Genomic DNA, 19,374 nt, shown 5'->3' on the forward strand with positions numbered 1-19,374 from the left:
GGCCCCAGTGGCTGGAGATGCCAAAGGAGGGTGCCCAGGCAGAGGATTTGAGCAGAGGATGTGTGGGCAGGCCCAGGGGCTTCCCCCGCTGTGGAGCCCTGGCTGCTGCTGCGTTGCCTTCAGTGCAGGCCCAGTGGGGCCCCCATGCTGGTGCTGCAGCTGGGAAGTGCAAATCTGCGTGGCTTGAGAGCCCCTGAGCCCAGGGTGAGGGGTCCCCCCGTGCTGAGCTGTGCTGGGGCTGTTTCTGTGCTCAGGGACACTTGAATGGGCCACGGCACTTGGCCACCAGTGGTGCTTCTCTGCACTCCTCAGGCAGAGTGTAAGTCTTGGTCTAATTCCCTTTGCTTAATCAAAGCATGTCTTGGAACCCTTTTCCCTTCTCCTGCCCTTGGAGACCCATCCATGAACACATTTTGTCCCTCAGGCCAGGGAATGTCTCATCAATCTCTCCTGTCCTGGCTCTGGAGCTCTGTCCCTTGAATGCAGCCATGGGTTTGTTCCCAGCCCCTGTGCAGGCTGTTCAAACAGGAGGCTGGGTTAAACCCTTCCCCTGTCCGCAAATCTAAATCCTCCTGTGCCACTGAACAAGTTTCATTCTGTAATCACCGAGCACTGCTCATCCATGTAGAGGCTATTTTGGCTATCAAAGCTTTATCTTGGTGCCAGACTTGAACAACAGGGGATCCTCTTGCCATCAGTTTTTGGGCCTCAGGTCCCATTAAAGCTGTGGCTGCACAATTCTGCAGACAATGAGGCTACTCTCGCCATGGGGTCAAACATTTTAGTACAAGAATTCCTTTGGCATGTCCCTGTGTAACATCCACTTTGTAAAAAGCGAGGTTGACTTTCCTGGTAAATATTTAAAATTTTAATAAAAGACAATAGGAGACAAACAGTAAACAGTTGTAACACCAGGGTGCTTTGCCTTCAGCCAAGAACACACCCTAATTCAGAAAGCACTTCCTTAAATGCATCAGTCTGTTGCATATTTTTAAGTCTTCATTCATTATTCAAAATCATTTCCCCCCAACCTGTAAATCAGCATTTTTTCATTCTCTGGGGACCTGGTGTCCCATAATCCAAGAATGTGAAGAATTTCCTGATTATATTTTCTTTTCTACCATTCTCTGAGTCAGTTACATGGACCAAAGATTTTTACATCAATAACCTATAGTACTAGAAAATATATTAATCTCCCCACTATTTTAGGTTTTGTTAATAGCAAAACTAAAATAAACTATATTTATAAAGCAAAGATTTCCAACATTATACATAGAGCACTCATTTTAATATTTTCCAAAAGCAATAATAAAATATGTAGTATAACACACATGCAATTCAAATTTCTATTCCGAGTCATAGCTAGGGCACCAATTATTTTGGTTTTATTTAACTTTTCTGAAGTTTTGCTGTTTGTCGTCTCTGTACCTCAACCTTGAGGCTATCTGGGTTTAAAAAGTCATAAAATATTCTGGCTAGAACAGAGAATCCTCAATCCAGGTCCTGTAATTCCCTGTTAATCCTCACAATTGTCCCAGCTCCAGTTTAGTGCTCTGTAAGGTTACTTCTGGGATTCCCTGGTCCTTCTCTGTGTAAATACACCCCAAAATCCAGTTAAAATATGTCCCAAATATTTAACCCTTTTCTCCAGCATTTGTGCTTTATTCCCAAATACTCAAAGATGCTTTTTAGCCTGAACATTCAGCCATTTCTCAGAAGCTTCTTCTAACACTTCTTGACCAGCCAATTTGAGCAAGTCATCCACATCCTGCTCTAACCCAATCCCTGGGGATGGGGTAAATTCTTGTGATATTTTCTGCAAGGCTTGCCCCAATAAGGCTGGTGCTTCTGTGCATCCCTGCAGAAGGACTGTCCACGTCTTTACCATTTCCCCTTCTACCTCCTGTTCCCACTCAAAGGCAAAATACAGTTTACCATCCTGTGTGAGAGGGCATCCCCAGAAAGCATTTTTGACATCAAGTACTGAATAGTGGCAGTGTGAGGAGGGAATCTGGTTCAGGGTGGTGTAAGGATCTGAGACTGTGGGGTGCCTGGGTTTAATAATCTTATTTATTATTCTTAGGTCCTGTACCATTGTGTCGATTCCATCTGATTTCTTGGCCGGCAGGATAGGAGCATTATAGGGAGAGATCCTTGGCTCCTGCCTTTATCAGGGACTCGATAACAGGCTGTGAGCCCTTCCTTGCCTGCCTTGGAATAGGGTATTGCTTTAGACACCTCTTGTCCTGTTTGCTTCAAAGTACTTTGGAGAGGCTCCATATCTAATTTCCGCTATTTTCCTGGAGCTGCCCACACTTCTGGGTTCACTTCAGCTTAGGCCTTGTGTGGAGAGTTAGGGTTGCCAGACATCTGCCAGACAGATTATTACCTTTATTACCTTTACAATATTAATTTGCATTCCTAAATTAGCCATCAAATCTCTTTTCAGTAAATTACAATCAGAATTAGGAGCAAATAAAAGCTCCAGCCTTTCAAACACATCCCCGACATCTTCCAACAGTGGTGGAATAAAACACACTAGCTCATCTTTCCCACTTATCTCTTGAATGCTGCTGTCTAAATCCCTTCTAGACTTCCCTTATTGCACCCCTGGGTGTCCGTGTCTTTGATTACCTCTGGGAGAATGTGCAAACTCCCTCAACATGCTCCCAAGGGACGCTTCAGAGATATTTTGGGATTTTCATCCCTTTTACAGGGACCCCATCCTGGCTTTCCCTTTCTCCCCTCCAAGGGTGCCCTGCCATGTTTAGTCCCCAAAGATCCCACTGTGCTCACTGATGAGATTTTCAGTGCTCTCTTGCTGCCGACTCTTCACAGCCCCCCTGATCTGTCACTCGTCTGTCTCCTGGTCACTCTCGGGTGCCCAATCCATGCCCGGTGCCGCTGCCACCCGAGGGAGCCGATCCCCCAAACTGGGTGAGGCACCTTCAGCTCCACTCGCTGCCCCCGCCCCGGATGGGGGAAGGAATTCCGGCCGAACCCAGAGGTGTGTGGAAAACTTTACCAGAGGTTTCTTTCCACAAAGAAGACAGAGGAGTCCTGTGAAAGTAATTTCATTGAGAGAAAAAGGCCATTTCCCATGGGGTCTCTGCAGTTACAAGGCCGGGCCCTCCCGCGCTGTCGTGGCGGGAGCGGCTGCAGTGGGGACCGAGTGCGGGCGGGAGCGGCCGAGAGCCCAGCGCTGCCCCAGCCCGAGCTGCCCCAGCTCCATCCCTGCCCCTGCGATGGGATGCTGTGGGTTTGGGGGGAAGAGGGAGCTGGCAGTGGGTGCTGGGCCTGGGAGCAGCAGGAGAAGGGAAGGAGAAGCAGGGTTTAAGAACATAATGGTCAAACGATGCACGTGGGAAGAGAGGGTGGGATTGTGTACGAGAACAAAGAATAGTAGGAAGAGGAATGTGAGGAAGAGTAGGGACAAAGGAGGAGGAAAAGGAACAGAAACAGGGAACTCCACAAGGTTTTAGCTCTCCCTGTACCTGCAGCCTCTTCCCCAGCCCACCCCCACCCCCGCATGCAGCAGGTGACAGAGGAAGGGAATCCACGATTTTCGTATGGGTGAATCTTGGTGGTTTTGAGTTTTATTGGGCTAAAAGTTGTTGCTTGGTTTTTTGTGGGGGCTGAATCTTTTTGTTTTGGAGGGGATTCTGCCTAAATCTTGCTGTTTGCGTGGGTTTTTTTTCTGTGTCTTGATGTTTTGAGGATTTTGTGGCTGAATCTTGCTGTTTTGGATGTTCTTATAGATACTACATGCCCAATGATTTCCTAAGATGAACTTGGGCAAGGAGGAACTCTCAACCCAAGGGGTTCTCCCTTTCTTTTTTCCCTATACCTGGATTTTTCATTCCCAAGGCATGGGCGAGTCGAGGAGGAGGACAAGTACTGGAGACCCGTCACAACGAGAGGCTGCAAACCCAGCCCGGAGAGCTGCGAGGAGGAAAGACCCTCCCTGTGCCGGGAAGGCGGCCGAAGACCATGGAACAGCTCAGAGCTGGTGGAGAAGCCGCATGGAGGGGAAGAGCCCCACAGGTGCTTGGAATGTGGGAAGGGTTTCAGCTACAGCTCCAAGGTGATCGAGCACCAGAGGATCCACACAGGAGAAAAGCCCTACGAGTGTGGGAAAAGTGGGAAGAGCTTCAGATACATCTCCCACCTGCTGGTGCACCAGGTGATCCACAAAGGGGAACGGCCCTACACCTGCTTGAAATGTGGGAAGAGCTTCGGAGTGAGATCCGATCTTAGAAGACACCGGCGCATCCACACCTGGGAGAGGCCCTACGAGTGTCCTGAGTGTGGGAAGAGCTTCTGAGACAGCTCAAACTTGACACGCACCAATGGAACCACCAGAAAGGGAAGCCCCATGAGTGTCCCGAGTGTGGGAAGAGCTTCGTGCTGTGCTCCAGCTCCATCCCCCATGGGAGGATCGGTGTTGGATGATCCCCAGTGACCCCGTTGGGCAGAGCCCTGGTGATCCGTGGTACTGGCGATCCGTGTTGGGTGGGGGGAAAGGGGTTGTCGTGATTTCTCTCCTTTATCCTTGTCTTGCTGTGATTTGGTTGGTAATAAATTCCCTCCCTGTGCCCAGACTGGGTCTGTTGTTCCTGTGCCGGTGCTCGGGGCGGGATCTCTCCTGTTCCTTCTCTCAACTCCCGGGCCTCTCCTCAGCCAATCAGACAATGTGATCAAGAAGACTGAGCAAATCAGGATGAGTATCTCTGATGACTCACCAGTTGCCGGGCAGAGCCGCAGCACCCAATGTTCCTCACCTGGACCCCACCCTCGCCGCTCAATCGCGATCCCTCCGCGGGGTCCCCCAAAGTCCCTCCCCAGTCCCGACCCACAATAAACGGGACTGGGTCTAACTGGGAAGCTTTATTTGGAACACTGGGAGCAGCGGGCGTGGGCAAAGCAGGGCTGGGGGGGATACGCCACCCTCCCCCAAAATCAGCACGGAGACAGAGTGAGGGGTCCTGGCTGGGTTTGCGGCCACGGGGAGGGGCAGCAGCAACTGCTGGGTCAGGAACTCTTTGGGCAGATGAAAAGTGGTGACACCAAGGCAGGGGTCCCCAGGGGGAACACACACACTCTGGAGAAGGGGGAACAGGAATCCCTGAGAACCTCCGCTCACCGTCTTGCACAGGTAAAAACCGAACCCCAGCGCCAGGACGACGACACCTAACACGAAACTCCTGATTCCCATCAACACCTTGCTGTGGGCGGTGTATGGCGGCATCTCTGGGGGTCCGCAGGGGTCAGGACACCCCAAAACCCCTCACAGACACCCCAAGCCCCTCTGAGCACCTCCAATTGCCTCCAGCCCACTTAAGCCCGAAAAAAGCTCCTCCCAATCTCTTCCCAGCTTCCGCAGGACCCACCAAAACTCTTCCTGTCCCTCTCTCCATCCTATAACCCCCTTCCAGTTTCCCCCCACCGTCCCAGGACTCGCAAACCATCTCCCAGTCCCCTCCTGGGCCCACGTGGACTCACCAAAACCCTCCCAGTCTTTTTTCACTGCACAACCAACCTCATTGGAAACCATGGTTTGCAGTCCTTGACTTTTTCCCATCCCCTTCAGGCTCAGTCAAATCCCTCCCAGTTACACCCAGCACCCCCAAACTCCCTCCCAGTGTCTACCAGGACTCACAGAACCCCATCCCACCCTTCCCAGTATCTTCTAGACCTTCAAACCCCTCTCCCAGTTTAAACCAGCCTATCTCAAATTCCCTCCCAGTTACTCCCAGCACACCCCAATCCCTCTCCCAGTCCCGCCCCCCCAGTGCCTCCCCCACTCCCTCCACACTTTGGGATCTAGGCTGTGCCCCAGTGCCGGCTCAGGGGGTGCTCCAGGCTGACATGCTCCACTTGGCAGCTGAAGGTGACTCCGCACTTGAGGAGGGTTTCCAGCAGCACCAGGAGCTGTTGCGTCCAGTCCCCATTGGGGACCAGGTCAGTGGCCATCACATGCCCTGAGAGCTCCTACTGGCCCTGGAACCACCTCAGCTGGATATTGGCAGGGTAGAAATCCAGCACAGAGCAGAGCAGCAAGCCAGGGCTGGGCTTGGAGCTCGAGAGCCACAGTGAGATGGACAAACTGGGAGATCACTGGGAGAGAGTAGAGACACACTGGGATCAGCTGCGGGGAACTGGGAGAGATGGGAGAGGGCTGGTGTGGCACTGATAGGGACTGGGAATTTGGAGAGAGTGGGGAAACATTGAGAGAGAGTAGAATGGGTTGGGGCACTGGGAGAGAGGGTGGAGGTCTGGGACTGGACGGGGAATGGAATGGCTGTGGTCTAAGTGGAAGTGGGAGGGACTCTGGTGCCACTGGGAGGGACTGTGAGGACACTGGTAGAGAGTGGGATGGACTGGGAGAGCCACCGGAGTCACTTGGGGTGAGGGGCAGGAGGCCACAGGGATGGGTATCTTAGTTTGAGAAAGGATTTTAAAGAGGGCACTCTGGAGTGAGTGTTGTCTCCTCTGCACAGCTCCCATAATCCCTTTCCACCAATAGGAAATTAATATTAATAGATGAAAGTGAAAAAGAACTCCCAGCATTTTATTAAAAAACAGTAAGCCCACAAGGCAAGAAAAAAAAAAAAAAAAGGAAATAACATCTAGATATTAAATTGTCAGACCTTACCCCCCACACACCTGGGACAGACGACCCAAAATCCCAGAGAAAAGAGAAATCCCCGCTCAGGACACACGGTACAGGTTGTTATGAATGACCGCAACGGGCCATAAAAGATCAAATAAAAATTTAAAAAATTTTATTGGGTACAGAAGGCAAAAGCAAAATTCAGCGCTGGGCAACAGGGGAGTCTCCGCTCCACCAACTGCCGCGCCCCACCCCCCTTAGTTTGTTCCTTTTAAGCTGTTCAGTTTCCGGGTTACGTGCTCCTCCTCTAGTAGTTCTGCGCATGCTTCTCCAGTTGCTAGGGGGTCTTCTTCTGCCTTCTGGTGATCAAGGGATGAAGGTGAGTAGTCTTCCTCAGCCGCTGACCCCTTTCCTTTTAAGGTGATCCGGCAGTTCTTTGGAAGCTTACTGGCACTTAAAGCGATATGTGATTATGCAAGCAAAGCAGAACACATCCTGGCCTCACTCTCAAGGTCTATCAAGCAAGGAAGCAAGCAAAGCAAAACAATTAACAAGTCCTGGCGATATCCTCTCAAGGTCTGTCAGGCGATCAAAGCAAAACCATTAACACCCTGGCCTCACAAGTCCTGGCGATATCCTTTCAAGGTCTGTCAGGCGAACAAAAGGCTCCTTATTCATCACAACTCCCCCCTTTTTCTATATTATTACTTTTGTTTGCTAAATCTTTGTAATTCTCTCCTACTTAACTCCAAATAATCTTCTGCCTCTTCCCATTTAAGGTTTCATATTTTGTTCGTATCAGCATGAGGTGAGCGGCCTCCAACCTTCTTTTTACAATGCTTATAATTTTGTTAAAAATACAGGGGCCGAAAGTAAGCCCTAAAATCATTAAAATTACCGGTCCTGCCATGGTCGACAAGAGAGTTGTTTCCAGGGAGAATAATTAAACCAAGACTCATACCAATTTTGTTGGGCCTCCCTTTCTCTCTTGCGCTGCTCCAGTTGTTTCCGAAGCTCAGCCATGTTATGATTACTATTCCAGTGTGGTCTGCATAAGTGCAACACTCCTCTCGTAAAGCCACACATAGTCCTCCTTGCAGCAAGAAAAACAAATCTAGCCCCCGTCTGTTTTGTAACACAACTTCTGAAAGAGACCTTACTGACTTGAGCAATCCGTCTATTGCTTTTCCTATCCTGCTTAAGTCTTCATCTACCGAAACTCTTAAGTCTCTCATTCCTTTTTGTTGGTTCACTAGGGAGTCCACTCCCGTTCCCACTCCTGCACCTCCTATGCCTAGCAATACAGCTACTGTAAGGGCTGTAAAGGGTTCCCTTTTTGACAAATGATGTTCCGGAGTGATTTGATGTTCATATACATAATCTTTTGGATGGTACACAATTCGGGGAACTACCATAACCTGAATGCAGTATTCAGATGTCTCATTAAAATTAGATACTGATATACATGGGGTTACTCCTAATGTGTTGCAGACCCATTTGGTGTTCGCAGCAGGGATCAGCCATTGAGCCAGCTTGCGGGAGTCGGTTACAGCCATTTTTACCTGACAAAGATGATCTTTATCTTGAGGTATATTGCCTATGCACCTTCCTTTTCCATTTACTTGTGCCATTGATATTCCTGGGGTACTTTCTTTCCCTTTTTTCCAAAGGCACTCCCGCGGATTTGATCCATTGACACGTTTGGATTTTGCTGCGGACCCCAAAGCTTCATAAAAAGGTGGGTTAATGGTATAACGTAGCCAGCATTCCTTGGTTAGATTTGGATACGTACTGTTGAGGACCCCAAAGGTAGCTTGCATTACTTTCCAGAGCGTCCCATGCTTTGGTGGTAACACAGTGGCAGGCATAATTATAGATCCGTTAGTGGCCACTGTTGTGTTTTCCCTCATAGCCTCATTCCAGTTTTCCTCTATTTCCTGGGTGCCTATCACTGGATTTGGCCCTACAGGTACCGGATCATGTGGAATTGGTTCCCTCTTGATTAGAAAATATCCTCCCCTATCTTTTCCTGGTTCCCATGCTCTAGCTCCCCAGGTCTTGCCAATTGTCCATACCCCGTCTCTGACCTTATTGTTTGTAACATTGATTTGTATGCCATGGCAGTTGCCAGGGTTCCCCACTCCCTGATCCTTTCCTATCTCAGGGGGAATGCATCCTGCAGGCCACCACCCTACAGATATATATTGGTCCTTCCCTCCTCCCGGGGAAAATCCGAAAGCCACCATCTCACATCCCCAGTATCCGCAATAAAATTCTCCAGGATAATTACAATAAGATTTTCCTGGATTGGATGCCGGACAAAAATAAAATCCCACCTTGTTCAAGCATGGGTGCGTTTGGGTTAAGTCACAAAGGTAGCAGTTAAACGAGGGGGCTCCTGAAGTCACCACTGTACTAAATACTTTTTGGTCCTCCCACCTTTTTAATGACCATTTAAAAGGTTCATGGCTTGCAAACGCAGATTTCAAAAGCATTATATATAGTATTCCTAACTGGAGGTGGTAGCTTCCCCATTTTCCGCAACTGCTCTTCTTATACTTCTCCCAATTTACCTCAGACTTTTCCCTTCCCCTGGACTCTCAACGGCTCTGGGTACCTGTTCCTCATTCTCCCCTTTTACTCGGGCGCCCTCCTCCACTGCTCTCATCTCCTCTGCCTTGCCCATCAACTCGGTTGCAACGAGCTATGGGGAGTTCCATCTTCTCGGCAGCAAGAGTTTGGGTTTGTCCCATGTTTTCTGACACGCTTTATGTACTTATACCACTTGCGAGTTTTAATTTGAGGGGTATAACAACTGAGTTCAGGTACACACCGTCTGCACAGGGCAGCTACTATTTCGGCCGCAAATGGGGCAGGTTCGTTTAGGTGGTAGCAATAAAACTGGGGGTTTATCCCTTTCGTGAAAATCTTCCACCACTCTTCAGACCCTACCAGAAGTTCTCTGGCAGCCACCCTGGTGGCTAAAGCTTGGGAGTTAAGTAGCCTTTGGTCTGAATAACAACTACTACACACCCCTTTTGGAGGGTAACTGTTGCGGCAATGGGTCCACCACTCCTCCTTACAGACAAAACAAATAAAGCATACAAAAGGGTTACAATTTCCCCAGCAATTTTCAGCGTTACATCTTATTCTTACTGCTGTATTTAGCAGTCTCTTGCTTAACAATTTATTTACCTCAGGTTTTAATCCCCGCCGACCCTCGAGGGATATAGGGTATTGCTTTATTTTAACCGGGATTTCTGGATTTCTAATAGCAACTGAAAATGGAGCTATTTTCAGTTGTCCCACATTCCCTGGGTTATACCATACTTCAGGGTTTATTTTCTCTTCGTTCTCCACCCTCAGGGGGCAAAGCTTAATTTGCAGTTCCTTTTCCACTACCTCTATCCGTATTCCTAATTCTACAATCATATCTCTCCCCAGCAAATTATACTCGGATTCTGACACTAGTAAAAAGTCTCCCAGCCCAATTTTTGATTCTGATTCAACTGTTACTTTCTTAATGACCCCTACCTCAAAGGGTTCTCCCTTCGCTCCCACCACCGTAGCAGTTTCTTTAGATAGGCTACATCCTTTTGGCAAAAACTGAATGGTTGACCTTTCAGCTCCTGTATCGACCAGGAAAATTATTTCCTGGCCATGGGGACCCACCTTTAGTTTTATCAAGGGCTCTTTATGATGTTTTCGGGTCCCCAAGAGATAGAGCCCCTGACCCCTCTAATCTGTCTTAAACTCCTTTTCATCCCGAATCCTAACCCTACACTCTTTCTTGAAATGTCCTTTTTTCCCACAATAAAAACACACCTTAATGTCCTGTCTCTCCTTTGAATCCCTAGACTCCCTGGGCTCTCTTACTGGCCGCCTCTGTGTCTCCCTCCGACCTTGTTCCCTACTTTCTCGTACCGCAGCAACCATCATTCTAACTTGTCGTTTATGGCTCTCCTCTTCCCTTCAGACATACACCTTTTGGGCCTCTCTCAATAGCTCATCTAAGCCTCTATCCTGCCAATCTTCCAGCTTTTGTATCTTCTTCCTTATATCTTCCCAAGATTTAGACACAAAATGTACCTTCAACACTGCCTGTCCCATTTGACCATCTGGATCCATTCCTGAATAAAGCTGGAAATTCTTTCTCAACCTCTCTAACCACTCTGTGGGGGTTTCATCCTTCCTTTGTCTCTCATTAAACGCTTTATTGATGTTCTGGCCTCTCAGGACTGATTCCCTAATTCCCTGAACTATGATTGTCCTCAAGTCCTGCATGTGTGTTCGATGTGCAGGATTCTGATGATCCCACTGAGGATTTTGAAGGGGCCATTTGGTGTTAGCTGCAGGACCCTGAGCGTGTTGAGCGTCCCAGATACGCATCCCCTCCATCCTAATCATATTTTTCTCTTCGGCCGTAAACAGGATGTTCAAAATGGACTGTAATTCCTCCCAGGTGTACATATTAGGACCCAAAAATTGGTCCACTCTTTCAGCAACTCCCAGCGGGTCTTCTAATAAATGTCCCATTTCCTTCTTAAATTCCCTAACATCCCCTGAACTGAGGGGCACAGATATAAATCCTATTCCTGCCTGAGGGTCCCCCATAGGCATTTCTCTCAATGGGAATAAATTTTCCTGTTGTTTCCTAGATCTACCTCTAGTGACTGGTCCTGAGTAGCTTGAATGATCTGAATCCGAATCCTCCTCTGGGGAAGGTGCACTGGGGGCAGGGGCAGGCACCTGCGGTGGGGGCACGTATGGAGGAGGTACCATCAGGATTTCTTCTTTCCTACCTCCCTTTTTCTTATTTTTGTTATTCTCTTTTTTGGTCAATTTAAAGATAAAAACCTCAGGACGGGCTATCCAGATTTTTGCATGCTCACTTTCCTCCAAACAAACAGGGTTTTTTTTGTGTTTACCCAAATATTTAATCTCTGTTTTATCCAATCCTCTGTTGACCCAAATATTGGCCAAAACACGTTTTTTGAAATCTCCTTCCCACCCCAGACTTCCACACAATAATATATCATTTTAGCCTTATCCTTTCCTTCCGTTCCAGGGAAATGGTCCCAATTTTCTAGTAAAAATCCCAAGGGACTATCTCTAGGTATGGGTGGGAGTTTAACGTTTGCAGGAGGTTTACTCTTCCCCTGCCCCATTCTTCCGGAGTACTTTCACTCGCACCAAAAATCACTTTCGCTTCCCCTGTTTCGTGGCCCACGCCCTCGTGGGTCAATGGGAACCGCACTACTAAGGGTCCGCGCTCACTTGGGGAATCTGGCTGCCAGTCCCCCTCTCACACACACGCCACACATTGTATTCCGGGATCCCGACCCCGCCCGAACGGATCCCTTATACTTACGCGTCCTGCGTCTTTGTCCGGACTTTGTGCACAAAATTTAAGGGGTCAACCGGGCCCTCCTACCTTTGCTTTTGCTTTCTTAACTTTAGGTTCGTCGGTCGAGGTTGGGATAGGACCCCCGTCCCCGGGACCACCAAAATGGTGGGGCGTGCCTTCCCGCAGGCGGAGAGCCCCCCCAAAATCTCGATCCGAGTCATGGCACCAAAATTGTTATAAATGAGCGCAATGGGCCATAAAAGATCGAATAAAAAAATTTTAAAAAATTTATTGGTTACAGAAGGCAAAAGCAAAATTCAGCGCTGGGCAACAGGGGAGTCTCCGCTCCACCAACTGCCGCACCCCACCCCCCCTTAGTTTGTTCCTTTTAAGCTGTTCTGTTTCCAGGTTACGTGCTCCTCCTCTAGTAGTTCTGCGCATGCTCCTCCAGTTGCTAGGGGGTCTTCTTCTGCCTTCTGGTGATCAAGGGATGAAGGTGAGTAGTCTTCCTCAGCCGCTGACCCCTTTCCTTATAAGGTGATCCGGCAGTTCTTTGGAAGCTTACTGGCACTTAAAGCGATATGCGATTATGCAAGCAAAGCAGAACGCCTCACTCTCAAGGTCTTATCAAGCAAGGAAGCAAGCAAAGCAAACAATTAACAAGTCCTGGCGATATCCTCTCAAGGTCTGTCAGGCGAACAAAAGGCTCCTTATTCATCACACAGGTGGCACCGGTTTCTCCTCCAGCGTTAAAAGCCAGGCAGGGACGATCCCGAAGGAGATGAAAGCGCGGGGCTCGCCCGGCCCTGAACTCCTCCCCAGCTGGGCTCTGTGGGCACGGTCCTGGCAGCCAAAGCAGTGGAGCTGAAGCCTCGGGCTGTTTTCTCTCCTGGCTCAGCCCGGGTCACAGCGGCTTTGGGGGGCAGCAGCACCGCTCTGCTCCTGCTGGCACGGAGCCCCTGAGCTCCAACAGAGCAGCTGCTCCGTTCGCCTCTAGGCACCCAAGGCTCAGCATTGCAGCCTCTCTGAACCAGGGAATAGGAAAAAAAAAATAGTCCTTTCTTTGCTCAGAATAAAGACGCTTTTCAGCCAATGTTGGGGCTAGCTCAGCAGAAGAAAAACTCAGCCAAAGGCCGTGGGAAAACCCTTTGAAGTCACGGGGAGCAAAAGGCTCACTCCCAAGATCCCCCTGTTCAGTTATGGAGATTGTTACTAGAAAGGTCTCGGTTCTCTTTGTTACTATTGGTTACTTTTCGCTGCATAAATTATAATATTGTTAATCACTCTTTCCCATTGGATCTCGCCCTGAGACCCTGCCTTAATCCCTCCTTGCACCCAAGTGTATAAATATCCCTGCTCTTCCCTGGACCTTGCGTTTTTCTGGTTCATTCCTAGTACAGTGCACGCTTTCCTGTTTTTGTTTGTTTGACCTCATTAAAGTTCTTTTTCTGAACAAAAAGATCAAAGCTGTCTTTCCATAAAAGTTGCCAGAGCTGTTTCCCGGGGAAACCACTAGTCAGACTGTGCGGGTTTGGACCGGGGGATTTCGATCTAAACAAAACTCCACGGTGCACAGAGAGAGCCGTGGAAAACCCGAGCAGCGAGGCTTCAAAATGCCTGAGCAGCGAACAAGGAGCCTCATCCTGCCCCGGCCCCACACACATTCTGTCCTGGGCTCCAGGGGTTTAGATACTACAACCATCACTTGGGTACAAAGCAGAGGATCATGGAATGAGCCATCACAGTAATTGACACCAAGATAATCGCATATACAATAATCACACGTATGTATCTATCTATCTATAACATCAGGTACTGAACTCTGGATCGAGCAATGTGCATGTAGGATAGGAGTGGAGAGGCTGAACGGACACCAGGGAAGATGTGGAATGTACAGACAGAGCAAACCCCCTAAGGGCTTTAACATGATTCCCAGCTTTTTCGTGTTTCAAGGGCTTTGACTGCTGGATTTAAATGAACTGAGATCTCACTGTGAAAAGCACAGCAGTGTGGAACCAGGCACTGCTGCTGGAGTCAAAGTCTGGACTTGTCACATCTCAGATTTGAAAATATATCCAATCAAAAACTTCATGACCCACAACCTTTCCCAGCCCATCCTCCCTCACATTAGAAAACACAACAGATCACTTTCAAAAGGGTAAAAACTAAAGTAAAATGAACATTGAAAATGTTCCTTGATAAAACGTCATGTTGAGAAAATACAAAATAATGAAGTGTTTCTAGAAAAACCGGCTGTAATTTCCCAGGTACTTGGCTCAGTGTCAGCTCAGAGCTGGGCTCTGTCTCCCAGGTGCCCAAGTTCACGGGTCCAGCTCTGAGCAGCCTCTCCCGGCTTTCCAGCCCAGCTTTCCTGGGCTCTGCCCCGGACAGGCACTCGGTGTTTCCGTGGTGCCCCTGCCCCGCTCAGCTCCCCGTGCCCTGCAAAGGCGCCCAGGCTGCTCTCGGTGCCCCTGGGTGTCACTGAGCGAGGCAGTGATGAGCCCCGGGGCCCAGGCAGAGCCCTGAGGGACACCCCTCGTCCCCGGCCTCCCGCGGGACACGGAGCCACTGCCCACAAGGCCCTGGCATGTCTGGCCGGCCAATTCGTCCTGCCCTGGCCAGCCCGGGCTGCAGCCCCAGGGTTCTGCAGGGCGGGGCTGGGGCTGTCGCCTGGCACTGTGGCCAAAGCCTCCTGGGGCTCTGGGCACGGCAGCGGCTACAAGGCCACGAGTCCGGGGCTGCTCCGTGCTGCGTCCAGGCTGTCCCTCTGCTGTTGGGTGTCGGCTGTGGCCCTTTGTGACACGGGTGTGTGTCAGGGCCCTCGGTGATGTGGGACATTGTGGTGCTGTCATGAATGAGAATGTCTGAGATCGCTTAAAAATTGCTGACAAGGGCATGAACAAAAGTCAGATTTAATATTAAGCAACGAAGCACAACAGGTTCGTTGGCAAGATTCACTCTACTGCCTACAGGACAGCTAAGGCACAACAAGAGAAAAGAAGCAACAACAAAACAAACAAAATCCAGGCGAATAAAACAGAAATGAACTGAGAACTCTCTAGGGGAGTTTTGTGGTTATGTGTTGTGTTCAGGTGCATGGGACAAAAGACAGTGCAGGCAGGGATTAAGAGGAACACGGCCTAAAAACACTGGGCAGCACTTTAATTTCTACCTGAATTTGCAACTTATACCTTACGCCTAGCAATTCAACAGAGCAAAAATACTTAACGTTATTTAACCTAACTTATAACTTCCAAGCTCTACTTAGCAACTTAAGAGAAAAACAACATCTAGGTAATGAATTACATATAAGAGCTTAACAAGAGAACAACAATTATCAGCATTTAAATACATAACTATAACTGAACCTTGCTTACACGACTAACTCAGATATCCAAGGTACTTGCACATCTAGGAAAGCAGTATTTCTCCCAGATTTGCTATAGCATATGTGCCGGGGCACACACAGACAGGAACAGTCAGTGCAAGCAAGGTACCTGTGAAAAATTCCCCTCAGAGCTCAGTGAAATCCTCACTTCAGATGTTTTTGCATCTCCTGCTGGCTGAAGGATCAGGTCTTGAGGAGTGAGGGGATCAGCCCAGGACACGTCGTGTTTCCGTGATCCTCCAGGCACAGCAAAGCCGAGGGTTTGCTGGCTCCGAGAGGCCCCCTCAGAGGGACATTGCTGCTCACAGCAAACGGTGGCCCAGGGGAGCTCAAATGTCTTCTTTGGGATTTCTGTTGATGGGGTCACAAGACAGAGGGCTCCAGTCATAATGATGTCTCATCCCAGCCACAGTTTGGGTCGGAACTTGCTGTAGAAGTGGGGGAATGCATCACCACACTGGGATCTCAGGGGTGCCCATGGCCTGGGTGATGCTCGCCTAATGCCAGGTACCCACTACAGCCACTCTCATTCTGTCCCTCCATCGGCAACAGGGGAGAGAAAATTTAACCAGGAGTTCCTGGCTTGGGGTTTGACACAGAGAGATCCTCACCAAACAGCAAAACAGGAATCACAGACCCAGCCTGGGCACAGGGAATGAACCAAATCACATCAAAGGAGAAGGGAAAGAAATCTCTACAACTTTTCCTCCCACCCAATAGGGGATCACCAAGGCTCTGCCCAACGAGGGTCACTGGGAATAATCCAATAATGACCCCCCATGGCGGATGGAGCTAGAGCAGTGCAGCTCTTCCTACACTTGGGGTACTCACAGGGCTTCTTTTAGTGGAGCCTCCGTTGGTGTCGGGTCAAGGTTGAGCTATGTGAGAAGTTCTTTCCACACTCATGACACTTGTAGGGCCTCTCCCCAGTGTGGATGCGCCGGTGTTTGGTAAGGGTGGTGTTGTGCTTGAATCCCTTCCTGCATTCGGGGCAGCGGAAGGGCCTCTCCTCTGTGTGAATCCGCTCATGTCTGAGGCATTCGGAGCTGGTCTGAAACCTCTTCCCACACACAGGACACTCATAGGGCCTCTCCCCGGTGTGGATGCGCTGGTGTCTTCTCAGGCCAGACATCCACCTAAAGCTATTCCCACATTCCAAGCAGGTGTAGGGCTGTTCTCCAGTGTGTACCATCTGGTGCTGCAGCAGATAAGAAATATTTGTAAAGCTCTTCCCACATTTCCCACACTCATAGGGCTTCTCCCCAGTGTGGATCCTCTGGTGCCGGAGCAGCTTGGATATGTAGCTGAAACCCTTCCCACATTCCAAGCACTTGTGGGGCTTCTCCCCTCCTTGAGGCTTCTCCACCAGCTCTGAGCTCTGCCTGGATCTCCGGCTGCGTTCCCGGCTCAGGGAGGGTCTTTCCTCCTCACAGCTCCCTGGGCTGAATTTCCCTCTCCTTGTGAGGGATCTCTGGGGCTTTTCTGCCCTCTCCATTCCCCCACACTTTGGGAATGAAAAATCCTGGTTTGGGGAAAAAACAAGAAGAGAGCACTTTGGACTGAGGTTCCTCCTTTGCCAAGTTTATCTCAGGGAATCATTGGGCAACTTGCGTCTGTAAGAACTCCCAAACACCAAGATTCAGACCCAATATCCTCCTGTCTTGGTTTGATAGAGACGTGTTTGCTAAGAAAGGCAGGAGCGTCTCTTTAAAAGGAGAATGAAAACTCCCTTCCTCCAAATTATTATAATTTTGAATTTAAGGGGCTCTAAGGCAAAGAGACAGGAATAGGAATAACAGTTCTTTACAAGCAAAATTAACATACAAATACGGTATTACAAAGAGCAAAGAACAAACCCAAAACACTCACCGAGTCAGAATACAACCTGACACTCTGTCAGTCAGGGTGTTGGTAGCAGTCCAATTAAATGGTGGCTGCAGTCCTCCTGGAGTGACAGATGTGGTTCTGTTGAAGCAGTGCTCCTGTAGAAGGATGCAGTTTTCCTCTGAAGCGCCAGTGATGATGTGGAATGGTCTGGTTTTCCTCTGGAATCCAGGGAAAAAGGCTGCCCTGATGTTCCAAATCTCAGTTTTTATCTAGGTAGAAAAGGTTTGGCTCCTTCCCCTGGCTGGAGCATCTCCCAGTGGGATGATGTAATTTTACCAGTCATGAAGTGGGACTCAATGGCCCATTAACAGATGATATATCCCTGGAGGAAAGAAGGGTGGTGGAAAAGATAAAGATGACTGCCCCACCTAGTTTTAACAGATAGCCCATTAGCAGATAATATCTCCCACAGAGATAAGGAACACTGCCCCACCTGGATTCAACAGATGCTGATAAAATGCATATTTTTGGTCACATCCTGTATTGAGACCTAAGACAAGGTTTTCTTCTGAATTTTATTATTCCTTTAGGTTGATAATAAAAGCTTCCTTTACACTCTCTAAGTTTTAAGCCTGCCTTGCTTTTGCTCCTAATCCTATCTCATAGCAGGAAATGAGTGTATTGAAATTGACGAATCAAAACCACTACACCACCTTACTTCTGCTACTTACTCCATTTTAGAAACTTTTTAATATTTCTCCTGCCTCAACTCAATAGTGTTCCTTCTTCTCTTATTCCAAATCCTCTTTCTTTTCTTTCCCCACATGTATCACCATAACCTGCTCTTTCCTAAGCATGCAGATTGCCCAGGAAAATCCAGAAAGCAAAAGTGCAGGCTAAGGCCATTGCAGAAGGGCTTTCCTGCAGCCAGACACACAGCAGCAATTTCCAGGAGCTGTCACTTCCAAGCCCACGGTTTTAAGGATGCTGTGGTGGTGCCACAGCAGAAGACCCGTGGTGCTGTGCTGGAACAGGTTCTTCCAGAAGAAAAGGTGGTGTTCCAATGTGCAGGAACTTTGTGGTACCAGCAGTGGAGGAGCAGGATGAGGGATATCTGCAGCCTTGTGATATTTCTGCAAGAGCCTTCATCCCTGGCAGAGCCTCGGTGAGAGCTGGCAGAGTGCAGAGGGAGACAGCCCTTTGGACAGGCGTCCCTGCTCCCTCAGTGCCACGGCTATGAGATAAACAGCCTCATCCCAGAGGAAGCAGATGGGCAGGAAAAGCCTGGAAGTAAAAAGGGGAGCCCAGCCATGTCCAAGAAGCTATTCCCAGAGGCAAGTGTCCCACCAGGAAGTGTCCTGGAGGCACTTGTGTTCAGCCACTCAATATCCCATGCTCTGCCATCGGGGAGGTGACAAAGAGCCTGGAGGGAGCATGTCCAGGACAGCTGAACACACTGGACAGAAAGATATTCTAGGTGCTGGGAGCACCTGGATGTAGGACCAGCCAGCTCCTGCTGCCTTTTGGTGGTGCCTGAGCAGAACTGTGATGATGCCAGGGACATCCTGCAGTGACATCTCCCCTGTCCGTCTGGGTGTGCACTCGGTCCCAAATCTCACCCTGATCCTGAGCTCAATCTCACTCCATGGTGAGACACACTCACGCTCCTGGATTTAATCTCATCCCAGTGCCAGACTGGTTCAGCCCCAGAGCCAACCTCAAGGCCAGAACTAAGGCAAATGGCACATTTCGCCTTAATCGCAATTCCAGCTCGTACCTAAAACCCAGCCCTAACTGCCAAGTCCACCTCAATTCCAGCCCCTTGGCAAATTCTCAGCCCTAAACTAAACGCCACATTTGGCCCTAAGTCCAAAGCCAGCCCCAATTGCAACTCTAAGCCCAACCCCAATGGCAGTCTCAAGCCCTAGGTGCAGCTTTGAGCGCCAGCCCACACTCCAATGCCAGCTTTAGCTTGAACTTCCAAACTCAGCCCCAATTCCTGCCCTAAGGCCAACACCTTCCTTACACCTAAGCCCAATGGCAGCCCCAGTCGCACTCCCTAGCCCAAGCCTGGCTCTAAGCTCAAGGCCACTGTGATAAATATATTACAGTGTTGGCTTTAGCAATTGTTAGAATCAATACCATGTGTTTTACAAAGTTGAATTTTGTAAAATAAGTTTTGATAAAATTGAAAGATCT

At 49.1% G+C, this 19,374-nt stretch overlaps 1 protein-coding gene across 1 annotated transcript in view; it reads right to left on the reverse strand.

Moving 5' to 3' along the window:
- The window catches only part of LOC130265847 (zinc finger protein 208-like), a 282,407-nt gene that overhangs the window by 239,737 nt on the left and 23,296 nt on the right, over positions 1–19,374 (reverse strand). The window contains 2 exon segments of the mRNA XM_056515161.1: positions 16,201–16,870; positions 17,218–17,557. Of these exon segments, the coding sequence (XP_056371136.1) occupies positions 16,201–16,843 (643 nt within the window). The 5' untranslated portion in view covers positions 16,844–16,870; positions 17,218–17,557.

The sequence above is a fragment of the Oenanthe melanoleuca genome, linkage group LGE22, assembly GCF_029582105.1.
Source record: "Oenanthe melanoleuca isolate GR-GAL-2019-014 linkage group LGE22, OMel1.0, whole genome shotgun sequence".
Taxonomy (NCBI): Eukaryota; Metazoa; Chordata; class Aves; order Passeriformes; family Muscicapidae; genus Oenanthe; species Oenanthe melanoleuca.